We start from the raw sequence: 22,284 nt of genomic DNA, 5'->3' as shown, positions 1-22,284 counted from the left end.
ATCCTAGAGCTATTACGAGAAAAGGTTGAGATGGCTGAAGCATGTTCGGCGGATGAAAGATGACATATTACCAAATATTGTCTTTTTCGGCAGAGAATTTAGTAAGGGATAATTTAAGAGAAATAGGATCTTCCGGGGAGGGTGTAAAGAGAGAGGCTTTGAATAGATTGGGATGGAGGAGGAGCGTGCAAAGTGTGTTGGTCTCGGGTGGCTTGGTGCCACAGTGAGTTGTTAGTAGTAGTAGTGTTATGCAGTTTTTGTTAGCAGCGGGAGAAAAAAAATTGGTAAAAAACTGGCGAAATTAGCTAAAAACATATGGCACCAGACAGATTAAGAAAACGTAGCATTCCTTTGCAGGTGAAGATGTCTCTGGGGATTTTCTTTTTCTTTTTTTAGTGATGTTCTTTCTGCTTTAACGTTTATTCAAAATAACAAACTGGTATTTTTTGAAAATCAAAACAGTAGGCTTCACCTTAATTTTGAACAGGGACATTACTTATCATCTACTTCCCCTTTGGATTTCCCTTATTCTCCGATTTTAGAAAAAATACACCATAAATATTAGCCTCTCTCAGCAGTATTAACTGGGGGGAGGGCATTTGTCACCTCCTAGATTTTCAAAAATAGTTTCTTGTATTTCTTTGACGATGGCCTTTTTGTGTTTATTTTTTTTTTCTTTTAGCGAAAAAACTGAACAAACAATGAAAGTGCCTCTAGCAGCATTAAAAAAAATACATTCAATCCTCCCTCCTTTACGTTTCCGTTAATTTACTCCACTAGCCCATCTCTTTGGGCAAGTACGCAATATTTTTTTGGGAGGGGAACCAGTGAGAAAAATTCCAGGAAATATTTATGCTAGGCAAGCTCTTATCCAGGGAGTGGGAGTTAGCCAGTTTGACCTCTCCCCTGAAATTTTGACGGACTTATAAAAAAGCATCAAAACTGCCTAAAAACACACTTTAATGAGTTCTGAAAGTTTCTTTGTAACCTCCCCCCCCCTTTCTCGAACAAAAATCCTGGACACAGCCTTGAGGTTGGGGATTCATGCTATTAGACATAGCGGAATTAATAGCGGAACATACCATTTAACAGCAGAAGGGCAGAAATAAAATACCATTCAAATTGAATGCTGACATGTTGACAACTTCATCCTCAAATGGTTAATACACAGCAGGGTGTTAATCAGAAATAGGCCTTAATGACTTTTTAATCAAAGCACAAGGGAATTAGCAACCGGTGAACAATTTTATAGTCAGATATTAATTTTAAACGAATTTTTTTCTGATGGAAGAGAAGAGGAAAGATGGAACTTAAAACTTACAAAAATTACTGCTTCAAAGTTTACGCAACATACATCGGCAAAATTGGTTCGAATAAACTGACTATATATATATTTCCCTGAACCTATGGAATTCTGAAAAACTAGCGAATTACTGAAAACACAAAATCCACGAAACGGAAGACATTTAGGAGCTGAAAAGTCCTCAACTACCCTGACGAACATAAAACACTAATTTGTAAGGGTTTTTATAGTCTTTCACTGGTCATGAAATGAAAAGATTTTAGTCTAAAATTTAATTTTCTCAAACCTCAAGCAAGATCCGTTTTCAGTAAAGCCCTTATTTTCAGAATTCTACAAATTTTCGTAAATGTTTAGAGTTAATTGGTTTGAAACAATATATTGCCGACAGATGTTGCAAAAACTGCGAAGCAGTAATTTTTTAGCTTTAAGTTTCGTCTTTACTCTCCGTAAGAAAAATATTCCTTTTCAATTGATTTTTGTTCGGGACAATGGAACTAAAGAAGTCAAATTAGCTTTTCTATAGGGCACTATAGCCTACATATATAGGTTTTACCAGTGGCGTCGTTGGGGGAGGGGGGGGCAGTCGTCTTCATAATTTTTGAGGAAAAAGTATTAGATGGTCCATGACCCTTGAGTCTCCGGGCGGGAACCACTCTTAACTCTCTCCTCCCAACAAAATGCTGGAGCTACGCCTCTGGGCTTTACTTCACATCCCGCTTAAGCCACCCTTGAAAAACCCGGATTCTATAAAAACAAAGTGTCCAACGAGTATGTATATTATCAATGGTTTCTTTGAAAATTGGAGATAAAAAACACCGTTGTTTATGAAATACTGCCCAATATGGAATATGTAGAGATTTTAGAAAACTTTTTAGTTTTCAAAAACTAAAAAAGGACATTTTAGACATGTTTAAAACAAAAGAATTTTAGAGATGTAGTTTATATGACTTACAAAAATTAATTTCATAGCTTTTGCAGCTTAATTACTAAGAAAAAGTTGGACTTCTCTTAAGAAAGAATATTTCGGTGATTTTTGCTCCTTGGACTTCAAAATTTGACAGTAAAAAGAGGAGCCAAAATATTCACGACTTAATAATAGACAGCTACAAATTAAGGTCCTTTATTTACGAGCTGGCAAGTGAAGCCCAAAGAAGACATAATTTTTTATTATTTTTGTACTATCAATTCATATTTAACCCTAAATGAGTATAGATCCGTTGAGCTAAAGACAAAGAAGAGAATGTAGCAAGGCCTCAAGGTAAAGACATTTTCAAGGGCTTTCAAACTCTACTATTTTTCGAAATTCCTACAGGTGTTCGGGGCATTCCTAGGCCTAACCTTAGTTTCGTAATAAACCTGTGCTACTAAGAATAATCAAACAGTTCGTGGTAACGAACGTAAGGAGCGACCCGGCTCAATAGTAACCGAAACTCTAAAAAATAGAATTTTGATACCAATAGTTATATAAAAAAAAACGCATTTTTACGCTGATTCTAAATATATAAGTTTCATCAAGTTTAGTTTTACCCATCAAAAGTTATGAGCCTGAGAAAATTTGCCTTACTTTAGAAAATAGGGGGAAACATCCCCCTAAAAGTCGAAGAATCTTAGCAAAAATCACACCATGAGATTTAACGTATCAGAGACTCCTACTGTAGAAGTTTCGAGCTCCTATCTACAAAAATGAGGAATTTTGTATTTTTTGCCAGAAGACAGATCACGGATGCGTGTTTTTTTTTTTTTTTTTCCAGGGGTGATCGTATCGAACCAGTGGTCCTAGAATGTCACGAGAGGCCTCATTCTAACGGAAATTAAAAGTTCTAATGTTCTTTTTAAGTTACCAAAAAATTGGAGGGTACCTAGGCCCCCTCCCACGCTCATTTTTCTCCCAAGTTACTGGAAGAAATCAAAATTTTGAGAATTATGTCTTTGGGAACGACTGTCTTCCCCACAGTCCCCGGGGGAGGGGATGCAAGTCATAAACTTTGACCATTTTTTACACAAAGTAATGGTTACTGGGACGTGTACAGACGATTTCAGGGGGACTTTTTCACTTTAAAGGGGGTCGGGGAGGGGGTTACGTGGGAGTATTGTTCCATGGAGGAATTTACCCTGAGGGAAGAAAATTTCCATGAGGGGACCGCAGGATTTTCAACCATTATTTAAAAGAACAATGAGAAAATAAATTAAAAAAAAAGGTTTTTTGTGGTGGAGGTAAGGAGCAGCATTAGAACATAAGACGAACAGAAATTATTACGCATAAAATGGGGTTCGTCTCTTCCACAATAACTCACTCTTTACGCTAAAGTATTTTTAGTAATTTCAACTATTTATTCTATGGCGTTTGTGATTCAAGGGTCATATTCTTAAATAATTGGGACAAAGTTGAATCTTAAGTGTAAAAAGTGAGGTATTGACGAGGGGGAGAACCCCCTCATATATGTAATACAAACATACAATCATAGAATTTCGTTACGTAAGTTAATTCATAAGTTACGCATATTTATTACCGTACTAATAAAAACCTTCGTAAAAAATTCAAAGTTCTAGTTGCCTTTTTAAGTCGCCAAAAATTGGAGTGCAACTAGGCCTCCTCTCCCACATTTTTTTATCAAAATTGTCAGGTCAAAACGATGAGAAAGCCATTTAGCCAAAAAAAATTAATGTACAAATTTGCTTTAATTATTCATGTGTGGTGAGGCAAAATCAAAACATGCATTAATTAAAAACATTCAGAAATTGAATGAAAAAACAAGGTTTTTAACTGCAAGTAAGGAGCGACATTAAAACTTAAAACGAACAGAAATTATTCCGTTTATAAAAGGGGTTGTCCCCTCCTCAACGCCTCGCTCTTTACGCTAAAGTTTTTTATTGTTTTAAAAAGTAGAGTTGTGAGAAAGAGTCAAACTTTAGCGTAAAGAGGAAGGCATTGAGGAGGGGACACCCCTTTCATAAATGGAATAATTTCTGTTCGTTTGAAGCTTTAATGTCGCTCCTTACTTTCAGTTAAAAACCTTGTTTTTTTTCATTTAACGTTCATTTAATTAAGTTTTGTTGGTTTTTTTTTCAAAAGCGCAACTGTAAATTTACTCTTTGCTATGTGCTAAAGAAGCTGAGAAGGACATCAGTAAAAAGGGGAAATTCTAAACCTCTGGTAATCGGTTTTCGACCAAGTAGATTTGTATTTCAGGCTACCTTTCCATGCTCCCCAGCGTTTATACTCTAGAAACTACCCCCTTCCATTTTTGTGCCATATGGCACTGTATGATGGATTTATAATAAAGAGCTTACAAAGAACACATAGATATGATCGCGAGCTTTAAAATGGGGCCCTTTTCACGCCTCGTAGCATTTTTTCTTTAGAAATGACACCAAAAAATGCCATTTTGTAGGTGCTATTTGACGCTTCATGACTGTTATCACAATTTGAGTTAATAAAAAGTACGTGTATATTTATATAAATTACCTCTGAAATAAGACTTTAAACGACTCTATATGACGTTGCAGTAGCTTGCTAGTTCTGTTTGTCAGCAGAAGATTAATGGAAAATTATTAAAGAGGCTAGAGTCCTGAGATGGCGCAGTGGGTGTGATCTCGCCTCGGTAATACGGGACCCAGAGTCCGAAACCTAGCTATAGCATAGTGGCGGTTCTAGTCGCTCTTATGCCCGGAGCAAATCTCCGAAAAGTTTTACCGACCACGTCCTGTACTTTATTTTAATAAAATTACAAAATTACAAAATTATTATAATCGTTACATTGTTTATTTGAAATTTAGCACCCCTAAAATTTCTGCACCCAGGTCAATCACACCTCAATCTCCATCCTAAAACCGCCTCTGATGCAGCAACACACTGCAGGGCGCGAAATTTGGCTCCGCTGATGCCCTTATGCGTAAGCGTTTCCATATTCATCCATACAAGAAGAAGAGGAGGCTAGGAGGGGTGCATATAATAGAGGATGGCCAAACTCAAGTTCAAGGTATCGAAATCATGAAAATTCTGATGTCATCCTTCTTTTTCTTCCCAGCCTTTGCATTCCGGAAATGACATCTAAAGTACCCTGTTTGGGTGCTATATGGCACTTATGAAGTATGCTCTATGCTGTATGAAGATGGCGTAATCAAGTTGATTTTACAAAATATAAATAAATATAAAATCAGCTATTAAATGAGCCGTTAAACCCTTTTTCATAATATTCCAGTGTATGACTAGCAGCGGAGAGAAAAAAAAAGGTACTACCCATGCTAAGAAAGTGACTTTCCTTTTTGTTGAAGGTTGGGTCTTTAATTTTTCCATAGTTTTTGACCAAGGCGATTCAAACGGTGTACTTTTCCTTTCGATTTGACGACATTTTCGAGGTTTCTTTTTGTTATTTTTGAAAATTCTAGCATTTTTCAGTAAGCTATAATAACATTTCAGTAGTAAAAGTTACCTTTTCTCGCCAATCATCCTTGCTAAACGTTCTTTTTAAACTGTTGGTTGCTATGGTCATATGACTTAGGGCCAGTATCAAGTCCCAATATGTTTTTCTTATCCATAATTTATTATAATTTACGCTTTTTTGTCAGTTTTTTTTTTGCAAATTCGAAAATAAATCCATGCAAATACTATAAAATATATTATCAGATAGACAACAATTTAAAGAAAGAACTAAAAAAATAAAATAAATACATTTATTATTATTTGGGAACGAGGGGGTACCCTTATGCCAGCACACCTCTGTGAAACATCAAGATTTCAGCCTCTTTCAAAATTATTTCTTGCCCCTCGAAAGAGAAAAAACACAAGTTGTATGAACATGATAAAATATTAACCCCTCTCCCTGTTTTTACTAGTCATACATTAGACAATAAAACATAGTCTATACATTCTTCGTCTAACTTGGAACAATACTAAAGAAAAACGGGAAATTGGAGAAAGAACATAGGGAAAGAAGGAAAATATGAACACAATGCCGATTCATTGCTAATATTGACACACCTAGACAAGGAGGAAGAGAACCCCTCCACCGATCAAGATTTGAAAGAAAACTACCCAACATTTGTTACATGTTTTTGGTAAAATACGATTTGGTTTCTTGCTGCTTTTTTTGGTTTCAGGCCCCTTCAAAGAACAAAACCATTGATGTACTTCACCGAAAACTTCTACTGGTCTATACTGTGAAATTGATTCGCAGTCCACTCAGCCCAAATCAGTTGATTAATCCGACTACTCTGCCAAAACAAGGTATAATTCATATTGACAAAATTAGCTTAAAAGTGGACGTGACTATCTCTTGATCGAATACTAACAGCCTAAGGGGAGAAACATTTGGTTAGTGTGGGGCACAGCTTATCGATCTTGGAGAATCAATCAAAGAAATATAAGTTGGAAACATTTAATACAAGATGACTGAAGTATCGTGAAGACACGAGCAATTCTTTTCGTAATGAGTTTCATCCTCTCAATGAGAGATGCCTTAACAAATAAGCAGAGATAACGGCCGAACGGAATAAAACAACATATAAAGCACGCATATAGGATTTTATCTTGGAAAGGGAAAAGTGAAATTGGATAAACCTTCCAAAGAGGCGAAACACGGGGCTCCTACCTTCAGAAATCATGCAATCAATGTGGCACATGCCAAGCATGGGAGAACCGAACAACACACGTGGCATTTCAAAATGTGCACCAAATGGTTGAAAGTGGGCACCCGGACGTCAAAAAATAGACTATTCAGATAGAAATCGTAGAAATAAGGCCGTATTCAGGGAAAGGATTAGGGTTTGACCCCCCTCTCCGAAACGTTTGTTCGACTCATAAAACCATAATAAAAATACATAAGAACACATTTTGATATTTTTCAAAGTTTTATTTCGGAAAGAATCCTGGATGCTGCGTTCATAGAAGACTATAGGAACAGTATTCAAAATGTAGTGATTTTCGATAAAATCGTGGGTTTAAAGGCCCGCCAAGCTCGTTTTCAGCTTAGAAGTGTGTTTTTACTTTTCTTATAATAATCTTCTCTTATACATAACAATGCTTCAAAATTAATGATCATCTCCGAAAACGTCGTTAGCTATTGCCTAACGCGCTACATATGTATGACTCAACCAAATATTAAGTATATTTTTCTCTCTATTTAAAACTCCTCCAATGAAACCAGCAGGAACCTCCCACGAAATATCCCCCAAAAAATGTTCTCAAGACCCAACTAATAGACACTACAAAAGCGAGAAATCCCAGCCACTTTAAAACATCAGCAACTTGCATCACTCTTAATCATCCCAAATTAAATTATTCCGCAAATTAAATCCTTAATTATTCTGCAATTAATCTGCTTATTTTTCTTAGCCTAAATTTCAAAATTTACTCTTGGATCTCAAACTCCCAAAACTCTAAAATTTGATTTCGCAAACGCTATTACATAGCGTTTATTACATATTACATAAACGCTATTACAATTCGTTCACATAACGACTATCTAGTGGGACTCACGAAACTATGAATAGGAAGAGATTTAACGCTCTCTGCAATCACCTTCAATTAGGAGTTAAAAAATTAAATCAAGTTGTAGGCTAATTTTCCTATTCCACATTAGTTTCCAGGTCAAAGTAACCAAAAGTAAACTACACACCACGCAGGATTCTACACCAGAGGGTGGAATCACTTCTACCGCCATACCCTCTCTAAAAAATTGCAAGATGTACAATTTGTTTTCATTATTATTTTATTTAGTGTAAGATGTTTCTATGAAAATTTATGTTATTTGACAATTAATATATTTGACAATTAATTTGAAAATCGGATAAATCAGGGTCAAAGAATAAAAAAATATCAGTGAAAAAAAAAATCAGTTTGCCAAACAAAAGTTTGGCAAACCGAAAGGAACAGGCCTTCTTAAAATATAAAAAAAAGGTAAAGGATACGGCATTAGACTTTACAGTCCGTACCGGCGGTGCTGATCTCCGTTACTTGGCGCTTCAGCCAGGAAGTGCAATGGGGGGGGGGGGGGGGGTTTGGCGCCAGCCATCCTGTGCTTTCGCACACCCTTCCTGTTTACCTTCCCCAGATTTCTCCAGGTACCCATTTAGAGCTGGGTCGACTCTGGCTAAGCTTACAGAGTCACGCAACTGACCCCCGTTCCAAACTGAAGAATTGGACACACTGGGATTCGAACCCGTGTCCTCTCAGACAAGGGATCCCGAATCCAGCGCACCAACCCACTCGGCCAGGACGGCTAAAATTAGAAACTCTACTTGTTGCAGCTGCATTCCTTGCACCGCGCGGGATTGAACCCGAGAACTCTCGAACACGGAGACTCGGCTTGTTCCACTACGCTGGTACAAGGTATATTATATATATATAATATATAAAATATGATACATAACAATTGTATTATAATATATAACGTGTAAGGAAGGGCTACGACATTGAAAAGACTGATAATAGTAGGCGGTTGATTCTGAAATTTTCTGCAACAATCAGTGCATAAGAAGCCTATATGTGAAGCATGAGATGACCTACGAATCTGTCTGACGTATCGAGAGGCCAATGGGAAGGCCTATATAAACAAGATGCAGGCTTATTTGAATTGACAAAAAGGCTGAGCTTCTGATACTCCTGATGAAGTGTGAAACATTCATATCATTATGATATCATTTATTCTTTGAAGAGTGCGGAAACGATTCAAAGCATCATCAGCGTAATATATTAAAGACAGTATCAATGAAGATAGAATTAAATACATGGGGCATAGGTCCTGAGCATGCAAATCATTTCAAGCTGCTTGGTAACGTGCACAAAAGACGAGGACAATATTCTTCACCTGTGCAAGCTTCTCACACATGTGAAGCAAAATGCCCCCATACTTAAGTTTGTTACACTGAGCCCATGTGAAGTCCCGACCGTAGGAGAGATTGTGTATGTTAGGCTAGTATCCAAAGTGACTTGGCTCTCGTGAAAGCTGGAAAGCCTCATTATAAACTCTGTGCTGCAGAATGGCTGGAACCGTCTAACCAATCAAACCTTTATATATATTTCCTTTCCCAGTACTTACGTTAAAGTTAACAAACTTCGTCGAAGCAAAGAGAAACGAAATGCATTTGTTGCTACTAAGCAAATTGTCGATAAAACTGAGTTTTTTAATCATCCAATAGTATTAATCACATCAGTGGTCAATTATACAAAATAGTACAGATTATTTTTTACATAGCACATTGTACCCTCTACTTGTTGCCACTATCCCAGTTCCCAAGAAGGGAAAATCCACTTTTGTTCTCGAAAAAGAAAGCAAATATGCAGATGTGCTCACGGTTGTAGCCAATACTTTAATCGATACTGAATCCTAAGGGGAATGTCTAGTTCTCACTAGTCTTGATATCAGACGCACTTTTGATGCTCTTATCCGCTCACTTATACTCCTCAAACCGGCCAAGCGAGAACTGAATCCGTCGGAATTGATTCCCTCTGAAACATGTATCTACTTTTTGTTTGCCAAAAACTACTTCCGAATAAAAAAATATGCCCCCAATCCCACGTAGGAAACTCATTCCTGTCCTAACAAGAGAAAGTCAAGGACCCATTTCTCCTCCTAATCTTTTCAATAATCGTCATTTAGTAGCTTCTAAGCTAACAAAATCATCTCTCGATCAATATAAGCAATGGCTGTCTTTAATACTAATTAAATTTTTCACATCATTAGTCATCAATTTTTTCAAAAAGTTTAGCAACGGGCTTGAAACCAACTTCTAGTTTATGTCGCAGAAAACACTGAGAAGTGATACTTCGCGATAGCTATACAGCATCCCCAAGAGAAACAGTTACTCAAAAATATTTTTTTTTCAATACCCAGCAAATAAATAATCTGGTAGTAAGTAAAATTTTAGCAAATATTCATAGGAAAGCACAAAATTAGAAGCACGATCCATTTTGTTGCTTAAAATTTCGATTTTCCTTCAAATAGAAAATCGAAAACGTCGATTTTCTCTATCAAATTAAACGTCAAGCCATGATTGAGGGGTTATAGGCTCTTTTTTCAAAATTCATACGGACTGACGAGGAAAGACCACATCCAATTAAATTAGAAGCCAACATAATTGCATGATTAACAAAAGACATTTTCTATTAATGGAAATTAATAGAAAATAGAAAAGTGATTTATAATTGCATGATTAACAGAAATTTGCCACTTTCCAATAAAATTTCTTGAATTGGCACCACTACCCTACCCTCTGGAAACAGGTATGCTTACATATAATACATCATAATAAAACAGATACAACAAAAACGTATCTAGAATTTTCTCTCTTTGGGAGGGGGGACAAAAAACATAAAAACACATCAGAAATTTGTTTATATTCATTTTGTCATTTTATACGACTCGAACAAATATTTCGGGAGGGGGGCTCAGACCCCCTTACCCCAGATACGGCCTTAAAAAACAAACAACTTCTGTACAGCTTACGCTTATTTTTTGGCGATTTTTCTCTTTAGTCCCATTCACAATGAGAATTAGCAAACATCGATCTATTTATGTAAAATTTAGTTACATTCAAAAGTAAGTTATATCAAGCAGAAAAAATTAATTCATTTAAACTTTATTAAGGCAAGCCAATCAAAGAGCTTCTTTATCTATTCTGGATGTTCAGAAACTGTTCATGAATTTTCTTCGCAAGGGCGAATATAGATTTAGGACTCCTGGCGATTTTTCACGATAACGTTTCTGTCCTGAGCTTAGATCTTGGGGAAAGTAAATATATTACCTAGGCTATTACCATAAAAAAGTATATTAAGGTTGTATACACTACTTTACTAAATATTTGATATTGTGGAAATTGATCTTACTTGAGATTTTTACAACAAACTCTTGGGATTTTGTTGATCATAAGGATAACTCTGCCTGTGGTAAAGAAATGATCAAAATATAGTGAAAATATGTTTCTTTCATCAGGCCAACTAGCAAGCAAAAGCCTATCAGACTAATACTAATGGGTCTGAAATTAGATAATTAGCTACACTCCATTGTGGCAGAGGCTTCAAGTAGCGTAGGCATTTCTTTGGTTGTTTGAATATCAATTTCTATTGGGATAGTGACAACACTAGCAATGCGCTCTGAACAGTCTGAGCACATTTGTCACTTCAATTGCCCAATCCTCCTCCCTCCAATGGGGCTGATATAACCCTAAACTAACTGAAAAATTTTGATGACTTTGTATACTTGCAATACTTTTTTATACTTATTCTTTATGAACATACAATTCATAATGCCAAATGAACCTAAGACAAGAATATGAACCCCCAGACAAGAGTATATTTCATATTTTTTTGTTGCTTATTTAGTAAATTTATCCCGGATGTTTGGCGACAATTAGGAAGTGAAGAAGTATGAGGCTAGCTTGGAAAAAAAGGCTACTTTCTACGCCGGATAGCCATCTTCTATTAAACTCGTGTGCGAATACTAGTCCATTCTTTCCAATCCTAAAAATGTGCCGTAGAAGATGGGGCATGAACAGGGCCGAATTTAAAGCTATTGACGATTCTAGGCAAACCGTTTTTGCCCCTCCGTTTTTGGGCGATTTTCAGGAAAATCCCACAAAAACACGGAGATAGTGAAATCACTGAACACAACACAACTGGTGAGCCAAAAGTAATCAAAGAGAGAAGTGATACCGGACTCTCAGCTGCCGTTCTTAGGAGACATCTGAAAGTTTATGTGGCCACGGACTTCCTGCGTTGTCTTAAAATTCCTTTTCGGTGAATAAGCAGCACAGGTGCGGAGTGCAGTCGGCACTTCAACGATAAATCACAACAGTCCAGTTTTCGTTAAGAAAAAAATAATCATTCAAGAGATAATTTTTGCGCCCCCCTAAGCCCGGGCCAAGTGGACGTATCGGTAAATCAAGCTCTGGGCATTAGGGCATCTAGATTAGTGTCATAGGCGTCAATGCAAAAAACAAATATTAGGACATCAGTCCTGTCTTAGGGCTGTTCTAAAGGAAATACTATCGTACCGGTAACAGAAGAGTAGTACCATTCAAACTTCCAAACCGAAATTATTACCAAGTATGTAATGGTATTTTCCGTTACTATTGTTCACCAGCAATCAGGGGCGAATATCCGCCGTTTTATGGAGGGGGGGTGGCGAAAGTGGTCCATATCCGAATAATAAAGGGTTATGGGCTATAAAATAATTTTTCCCAATTATTGGGGGCATCTACCCCCAAACGATAGCCCTCCCATCAGTCCCCTTTCAATAGGGTCATAGTCCTAAATAATACGCCATATAAACTTGCAAAATAAATCTTATGGTTAAATAAAGCATGGGAAAATGTTTTTATCTTCACATCTTTGTTAAATTCTGATTCATAAGGTTTTAAAGATTTGCATATTTGTTTCTTAAATTTAGGAGAAAAACCTATATAGACTAAGGTTTAAACTTAACTGAAATAACAAGGGTAAATATATAGATATTTGCATAATGTAGCTATTAAGAAATTGAATACATTCCACGGTGTCTTTTTATGCCCTTTCCATATTCGTTAATCGTTTCCGGGGCAAATTTCATTTTGAGCCCTAAATGGGGCTTCAAAAGGTAACTTATTACCTTGTTTTTGGTTTTTAGTCAATGAAGCAAAGTTAAAAACTAAATAAATACAAACATTAGCTTTTAAATGAATCATTAAACAACTCTGTATGGCGTTTCAGTGCCCTGCTAGCAGCAAAGAAAAATAAAAGAAAAAAAACATATCATTGCTACTCACAGGCCAGGATTTGTTATATATTTAGCTGAAAACCTAATACCTGTGTCCTTGGGGACGACTTAATCTCCCACAGTCCCCGGAGGAGGGGCTGCAAGGTAGAAACTTTGACCATTGTTTCCATATAGTAATGGTTATTATGAAATGTACAGACGTTTTAAGGGGGACTTTTTCGTATTGGGAGGGTTCGGTCGGGAGAAGGCGGGTACGTGGGAGGATCTTTTCATGGAGGTATTCATCATAAGGGAAGAGAATTTCCATGGAGGGGGCGCAGGATTTTCTAGCACTATTTAAAAAAAAACAATGAGAAAATATATCTTTTTTCATCTGGAAGTAATGAGTGACATTAAAAATTATAAAGAACATAAGAATTACGTATATAAAGGGGGTTTGTCTCCTCCACAAAACCTTGCTCTTTACGCTAAAGTATATACGCTAAAGTATATTTCAACTATCTATTCTATGACCTTTGTGATTCAGGGTAATTGTTAAAGATCTGGGATAAAATTCAAACTTTAGTGTAAAGAGTGAGGTATTGACGAGGGGGGTATTCTATGGCCTTTCTGATTCAGGGTCATTGTTAAAGATTTGGGATGAAACTCAAGCTTTAGTGTAAAGAGTGAGGTATTGACGAGGGGGCAAACCCCTTCATATACGTAATAAAAATACACAAATATAGAAGCTCGTTACGTAAGTAAATTCGTAATGTATGTATGTTTAATACTAACAAAAACGTTCGCTAAACATAACACTAAACCCCCCCACGCACATTTCCCCCCAAAGTCACCAGTTTAAAATTTTGAGATAGCCATTCCGTTCAGCTTAGCTGAAAACCTAATACATGTGTCCTTGGGGACGACTTAATCTCCCACAGTTCCCGGAGGAGGGGCTGCAAGTTACAAACTTTGACCATTGTTTCCTTATAGTAACGGTTATTATGAAATGTACGGACGTTTTAAGGGGGACTTGAAAAATGCTACATGAACACAAAAAAAACAAGCTTATATTGATTAAAAATAAAAATAAAAGAAGTGCAGAATCTAGAAAATTGTGATTTTGTCAAAAAAAAACGCACACAAAAATCAAGAAAATGCATAAGAACTGGGTACGGTATTGATAGCACAATGTTGCAACCCCCTAAAGGAATAGTTAGTTTACCTTTCCATTAGAAATCAAATTACCTGTCCAATAGGAGTCTGATGGAAATCTTCTGCCACAACTGTCGAAAACGTCATACTAAAATGCCTTTAAAAAAAAGTTCAACACACTATTGTTTTCACACTAAAAATAAACATCTAATTATGACTTAACACAAATTATATTAGCACATCAGGTTGATAAATACAAATTACAACAGCTTTTTGTGAAGGATCAAACAGTTCGTGGTAACGAACTGTAGAACGAAGCGACCCGGCTCAATAGTAACCGAAACTCTAAAAAATGAAATTTTGATACCAATAAGTACATCAAAAGAATCATTCTAATGTTGATTTTAAATATACAAGTTTATCAAGTTAAGTCTTACCCATCAAAAGTTTAGAGCCTGAGAAAATTTGCCTTATTTTAGAAAATAGGGGGAAACCCACTTTAAAAGTCATAGAATCTTGAGAAAATTAAATAAATAAACAAGTTTTTTTTTACTGAAAGTAAGGAACGATATTAAAACTTAAAACGAACAGAAATTGATCCGTATATGAAATGGGCTGTTCTCTCCTCAACGCCCCACTCTTTACGCTAAAGCTTGACTCTTTCTCTCAACCCTGCTTTTTAAAACAGTAAAAAACTTTAGCGGAAAGAGCGAGGCGTCGAGGAGGGAACAGACCCTTTCATATTTGGTGTAATTTCTGTTCGTTTTAAGTTTTAATGTCGCTCCCTACTTTCAGTTAAAAACAATTGTTTTTTTTTATTTAATTTCTGAACGTTTTTGAATTAGTGCATGTTTTGATTTTGGCTCTCCGCACATGAATAATTAAAACCAAATTTGCAAATTAATTTATTTTTTGGCTAGATGGCTTTCTCATAGTTTTGATCGGATGATTTTGAAAAAAAGGAGGAGGGGAGTATGCCTAGTTATCCTCCAATTTTATGGTTACTTAAAAAGGCAACTAGAACTTGTATTTTTTACGAATGTTTTTTTAGTAAAAATATACGTAACTTAAGTAGCGAACATCTATATTCGTATGTTTTCATAACGTATATGAAAGGGTTCGCCCCCTCTTCAATACCTCGCTCTTTACACTAAAGCTTAAATTTTGCCCCATTCCTTAAGAATGACTCCAGAGTCACAAAGGCCGTGTCTGAAATTAATAAAATTAGTTTAGCGTAAAGAGCGAGTTATTAGGAGGAAGTGAACCCCACATATGCGTAATAATTTCTATTTGTTTAAGTTTTAATCCTGCTCTTTACTTTCAGTTGAAAAAACTTTGCTTCATGGAAATTCTCTTCCCCCATGGAAAGTTCCCCCGCATAAACCCCTCCCCTCAAGCCCTCTCCTTCCAACCAAAAAGAATCCCCTCACAGCGTCTGTACACTTCCCAATGACCATTACTATATGTAAACACAGGTCAAAGTTTGTAACTTGCAGCCGCTCCCACGGGGACTATGGGGGAGTAAGTCGTCCCCAAAGACATAGTTATTAGGTTTTTTGACTATGCCGAACAAAATGGTTATCTCAGAATTTTTATCTGGTGACTTTGGGAAAACATGAGCGTGGGAGGGGGCCTAGGTGCCCTCCAAGTCTTTGGTCACTTAAAAAGGCGCTAGAGCTTTTAATTTCCGTTAGAATAATCCCTCTCGCGACATTCTAGGACCACTGGGTCGATACGATCACCCCTGGGGAAAAAAAAAATAAACACACATCCATGATCTGTCTTGTGGCAAAAAACACAAAATTCCACATTTTTGTAGATGGGAGCTTGAAACTTAAACTGTAGGGTCTCTGATACGCTGAATCTAATTTTCGTTAAGATTATATGAATTTTAAGGGGTGTTTCCCCCTGTTTACTAAAATGAGGCAAATTTCTCGGGCTTGTAACCTTTGATGGGTAAGACTAAACTTGATGAAACTCATATATTTAATGGTTAGGCTAATGGTCTAGGCCAAGGGGCGCAGTAAATCATCAACGGTTGATTATTTTTTTTTTCTTAACAGAAACTGGAATGATATGATTCATCATTACCAGGTGCACTGCGCCACCGCGCTGCCTGATCACAGAAAAGATATTTTAAAACAACTCAGGAATTCTGTGACCACTTATAAATTGTCGGATGTCTCTCAAGAATGAAAGCTGAGAGTTCAGATAGCACTTCTCTCTTTGATTACTTTTGGCTCACCATTTGCGTTCTGTTCAATGCTTTCATTATCCCTGAAATTTTGGCTTAGTCCTCCGAAAGTCTCACAAAAACGAAGAGGCAAAAACGCTTGGGCCTAGAAGCGTCAAAGTTTTAAATCTGGCCCTGGTTACCCACGCAAAAATGTGATTTTCCTTATTGTTCAAGGCGGGGGCTGTAATTTCTTGTTTAGAGTTTTCAACATTGGTAATTCCAAGGTCAATGTTGGTATTACCTGAACAGTTGTTCTGGGTCATGAAACTATTGTTAATAGATGCACTTTGACTTTTTGAACATCTTTTCTCTCTTGCAAAACTACCGCAAACTCACCGTTATGGAGTTATTCCGGCCCAAATATTCTTGTATTTACACATATAGAATTGCAATCATTTCCGTTTCCGTTGATCGGATATTTGAAATCGCGAATCTGTAATACTTTACAAGCAAATTTGGGCTATATATTTGTACATTAGGGGGGTGGGGGTAATGCATAGCATATATTAAATACGGAAACAAACCATTGCTGTATTTAATATATGCTGGGCTCCCCCCCCCCCTAATTTGCAAATTTATAATAACTCCATAACGGTGAGTTTGCGGTAGTTTTGCAAGAGAGAAAGTTGTTCAAAAAGTCAAAATGCGTCTATTAATAATAGTTTCATGACCCAAAACAATTGTTCAGGTAATATCAACATCGACCAATTCCAATGCTGAAAACTCTGGTAATTTCAAAGTTTGTTAATTGGTAAATTCAATGTTGAAAATTCTAATGGTGGGCTTTTTGTTTACTGTGATACCTTTCTTGAGAGGTATCAGGCTCTTTTTAAAATTCCTCCAAATTTGTCTACAGAATACCATTTTACTATTAAGAGTAATGGAAATAATAGGTATTGTTCTTGAATCAGCTATAAACGGCAATTTTATCTCATGTTACAGTTTTAGATACGCATTTGCACAATTTTGATTACTATTAAAATGGAATTAGTCCCAGAAGAGGTTGTTGGATTTAAAAAAAAAGAGGATGAAAGGCATCAAATGGTATATTCACTTTATTCCTAGCTATATATATATTTACCATAATAGGAATAGCACTTTCAAAAACTAAAGACAATGAAAAAAAATTGAAAACTCAAAATTTAGTTACACTTTTTTGGTCAAAATTCAGATAGGTATGTTTGCAATCTTCTTAACCCTAGAAATAAGTAAACAGTAGGCTAAACATAATAGGCCCTAGCAAAGGGAATACACTCGCAGCAGGGCCAGACTTAAGGCCCTAGGCCAAAGCGTTTTGGTACCCCTAGGCCCAAGCCTTTTTGGGGGGGGGGGGGGGGAGAAACAACAATTTAAGGGGGACTCGAAAATTTGGGGATACTGGAAGTCCTGAACAGAAGGCAGCTAATAAGTGATGAGCCAAAAATAATACAAGAGAAAAGTGGTACCAAGCTCTCAGCTGTCATTTTTGGGAGACATCTGACAGTTTATAAGTGGCTACGGAATTCCTGTTTTGTTTTAATATCACTTTTCAGAGGATAGCCAGCACAACAGCAAAGTGTTTTCATGATAAATCCCATCAGTCCAGTTTTCGTCATGAAAAAAAAATTATCGGTGTTTTTTTTTTGCGCCCCTCGTAATTGTGCGCCCCTAGGCCTGGGCGCATTTCCTGGCCTGCTTCCCAGAGGCAACCTAGTTTTGTCTTTGGATCCATTTTTTGAAGTAGGCTAGCTATCATTCACATAACTCAATTATTTTCTAAGATAGGAAGAATACCACATAACGTAGAATTGAAAACTGATTTTTGAATCCTTTTTTTTATTACAATTCCAATGAAAACCAGAAAATTACCTCCCGCCCTACATTTCCGTAAGGTTGCGTCAAATTTTTGATGGCGATCAATATTATAGTGTAAGCAAATAAGCCTAAGATATTCTAATACGGAATAAAAAATAAAACTCACCCTCATTTGGATGTTCTGGTAAATCTGTTACAATAATTCCTTTGGACAAGAATAAATCCTTTAAATTTTTACAAGAACTCTCCCTTGGATATGTTTGTGCCGCAGATACCACAGCAATAACAATCAATAACCTTGTTTTCATCACTTCAACTTATTAATACAAGAAAACTAAACAATTACTAATACAGAAAAATTTAGTCAGTGACTGATACGCAATCAGTTCACTGTTGAAGAACTTCTAAAAAGTGAAGATGGGCGGAGCCAAAACTACTCCGCTGAGACAAAGAACACCTCTGGAATGTGAAAATGAGAACTGGAATGTGTCCATGAAAGAGGTAGTATCAACTCGGAACAATTGTCTATCTTTCTGCTTTGACCATTTTAATAGGAAATACAGAGAAGAAGGATAAAAGAAAAGAATACAAAATAGAGATCCCCAAATCTGCAATTACGACACAGTGCAAAAGTGGGTAAAATTCTAGTTAATTGACTTCTTGCTATCTTAGAAAGGGTTTAGGTTAGGAAAATGAAACTTTCAGCGGTGAATCTACAGACTAAAGTATGTCCCGGGAAGGTATTTTGAAGTACCTAGCTCCACTCCTTGTCCCTCTAGGGAGCCCTGACCTTTGATGACCTTTAAAAATATGTGTGTTATAAAACTGAAACGGTTGCAAAATAGATCTTATGCTTAACTAGCTGTTGGGGTGGCGCTTCGCTGTCCCACTTGTGAATGGATATATATATATATATATATATATATATATATATATATATATATATATATATATATATATATATATGTATATGTTTTTAACTACATAAAACATGCGAATATACAACATTCTTTGCTGTCCCATTGTCTGTGCATATAAATAGATTGTCAGGTTTACTGAATTGTCCATGGGAAAAAAACAATCCGTATTCAGATCTATACCTTATTATTCTAATGATGTGTCCCTGTGTCCCGGTCGTCATTTATATTCCCTGTGTCCTGGTCGCCATTTGTGTCTCGGTATCCCAGTTTGTAATTTCTCTTTGAGTGTCCCGGTCGTCATTTATATTCCCTGTGTCCCGATGTCCCGGTCGTCATTTGTGTCCCGGTCTATAATTTCTATTCGACCAATCCCTGTGTCCCGGTCGTCATTTGTGTCTCGGTATCCCAGTTTGTAATTTCTCTTTGAGTGTCCCGGTCGTCATTTATATTCCCTGTGTCCCGGTGTCCCGGTCGTCATTTGTGTCCCCGTCTGTAATTTCTATTCGAACAATCCCTGTGTCCCGGTCGTCATTTATATATCCCGCCTGTGCCCCCGGCGTCCCCGTTGTAGTTGTGTCCCTATGTCCCGGTCGTCATTTATATTCCCTGTGTCCCGGTCGTGATTTGTGTCCGGGTGTCCCAGTCTGTAATTTATCTTTGAGGTTCCCGGTCGTCATTTATATTCCCTGTGTCCCGGTCGTCATTTGTGTCCCGGTGTCCCGGTATGTAATTTCATCAGTTGACAAACATGACGTCAGTCGACAAACAACTTCATGATGCATACAGCTCAATCCTTATAATGACGTCAGTCGACAAACATGACGTCAGTCGACACACAAACATGACGTCACTCGACACCCACACACACACACACACACAGACAACTTATTTTTATATAGATAGATTGAAGTACCGCAAAATTGTTTTCAGCTTTATAACTTTGCTCAATTCCGTTTTATAAGGTTTTAAAGATATGCAAATACATTTCCTAAATTTAAAAAAAAAAACATTGATATGGCTCAAAATTCTACTCAAATAACAGGAATTGTATTTTCAGAACTAAAGGAAGAGAAAAAGCATCTGGTAACTGAAAATTAAGGTCAAATGGGGTTTTGTCAAAATTTCAATAGGTATAGACCTGTCATTTAGGCAAATTTCTGGGCCCTCTAAAGGGAGAAGAGAAGGATACTTTAGCCTGCAGACCTATCCCTGAAAGTTTCTTTTTTCTAACCTAAACCCTTTCTGAGATAGCAAGAAGTCAATTGACTAGAATTTTACCCAAAAATGCTATAGCTGTAATCTTGTTAAAAACAAGCGTATTTCCTTTTTATAGAATAGAAAATAATAGAATATAGAATAATAGAATAATAGAATATAGAATAATAGAATAATAGAATATAAAATAGAAAATAGATAATGTCAAGGATTTATCAGTGTGTTTCGATCCTAAATACCTAACTTCTACAAACAGGGTTGGTTCAGATTTACATTAAAATATCCAAACCAACTCCCATTGCCATATGCCATTGCCCAATCCCATCACTCCTCCCGCTATATTAAAGTGATATTTTTTTTTTAATAGATGACACCCAATCGTCTAGTCTAAAATTTTTCTGTGTGAGCTACTTTTTGTGTGGGTGATTTTTTGAGCTCTACTTTTTTATAATCTCTTAATAATCTCTTATAATCTCTTATAATCTTTTTTATAATCTTTTTTATATCTCTGTAATAACTGTCAGTTTAAGAACGCGTATAAAATGTCCAGCGAGGAAGACTCGCCATTTGAAGCTGATTTAGGTATGGTAACAATTGTTTCGATTGCTATTAATGGTAATAGTTTAATACGAAACTGATTTCTAAAAATTACGAAACCAGCAGCTCTTCGAGACTACACGAAAGATCGAAGACTAAGCCATTAGATTATCTATACCCATTAACCAAATAGTGGAATTACAATGCCCATCTTGAGTGTCAAGGAAAAGGACTTTTTTTGAATAGAGCGTATTGACGTTTCTCCCTCTTTTATTTGTCTTTTTGTTTGGCTTGTTTTTTTCGTCACAACAAGTGGGACATAAATTCGAAGCTCCAAAACAAAGCTTGATCTAAGTGGTATGGGCAAAATCTTGATTGAACCCCCTCCCTTATATCCTTCTCCCAAAAAATTTGCTGGGCAAGTTTTTACAAAATCTTCATTTATTAACAGAAGTTCCATTTATTAGCAACATTTTCTATTCAGTTAAAACTGGCTTCTCTTGCTTTAGCCTCAGGAAAATTATTAATTAACTCGTCCCAAATGATTGCTTCTAATTATTCGCGTTCTATGCTCATTAACAGTATATCGTTTAGTCGCAACTGGTCCATAGTTGATCTGAGGTACGTTAATATTAATCTAAGTTTACTAAACGACCGTTCATCAATGGAATACCGACAAATAAAACGACCGACAAAGCAATCGCTAATTATATTTGATAGGCAACTCTTACATTTGCGAAGATCCCTTCATCTCCACTCGTTACAATTAATTCTAACAACATTAAGATAGATTAAATTCTGTCTACTCACTTATCTTTTCGAGGAATAACGATGAAGGTAAAGGAAAGATGAAAATTTCAGACTCAATTTGCTTATACTTGCTGCCAAATGAGCCCTCTGCTTTATTTTAATAAAATAACATTTCAAAAATGATCATAACCGGCATTTTTGCGTCCAAGAAATTTATACTCCCGAGGAAAGTCCCCCCTCCCACTAAAACCACCCCTGGTACGCTAGAATCTGGAGAGATTTTGTGTTTCTAGTTCTTAAGCCACTTGTGTTACTAAAACACTTAGCAGATGCACTGAAACACGGGCCTTAGCTATTAAAGATGTTTATATTTGCTTGAAGGCTCATGTGGGAGATGGACAATTATGGCATTGAAATGCACGGGCGTAGCGCCAGTATTTTTATTGGGTGGAGGGGCAAGAATTATATTCGAGCACTACTAAAAAAAAGGTACCATTTACTGAAGACACTAATAGGTTAGATTCAAAATATTACACAATTTTTCTGCTATTTTCAACCAATTACGAAGAAGTAGATCAAAGTATAAATAACAATTTCAAACATGGTAGATTCGACGTCAAGTTTTACGGAAGGAAGTTAAAAGCTCTTTGGCACAACCATTCTTCTTGGAACTGGAAAAGTGAGCATTCAAGATGCAGTAAG

The 22,284-nt window shown here is 36.5% G+C and overlaps 1 protein-coding gene across 1 annotated transcript in view; it reads right to left on the bottom strand.

Moving 5' to 3' along the window:
* Nucleotides 1-18,546, bottom strand: part of LOC136033035 (glypican-5-like) — a 141,403-nt gene extending 122,857 nt beyond the window's left edge. Inside the window, exon 1 of the mRNA XM_065713600.1 lies at nt 18,327-18,546. Within this exon, the coding sequence (XP_065569672.1) occupies nt 18,327-18,468 (142 nt within the window). The 5' untranslated portion in view covers nt 18,469-18,546. The remainder of the gene's footprint in view (nt 1-18,326) is intronic.
* Between the last annotated feature and the right edge of the window lie 3,738 nt (nt 18,547-22,284).

This window comes from Artemia franciscana, chromosome 1, assembly GCF_032884065.1.
Source record: "Artemia franciscana chromosome 1, ASM3288406v1, whole genome shotgun sequence".
NCBI lineage: Eukaryota > Metazoa > Arthropoda > Branchiopoda > Anostraca > Artemiidae > Artemia > Artemia franciscana.
This window is presented reverse-complemented; position numbering and strand designations above follow the sequence as displayed.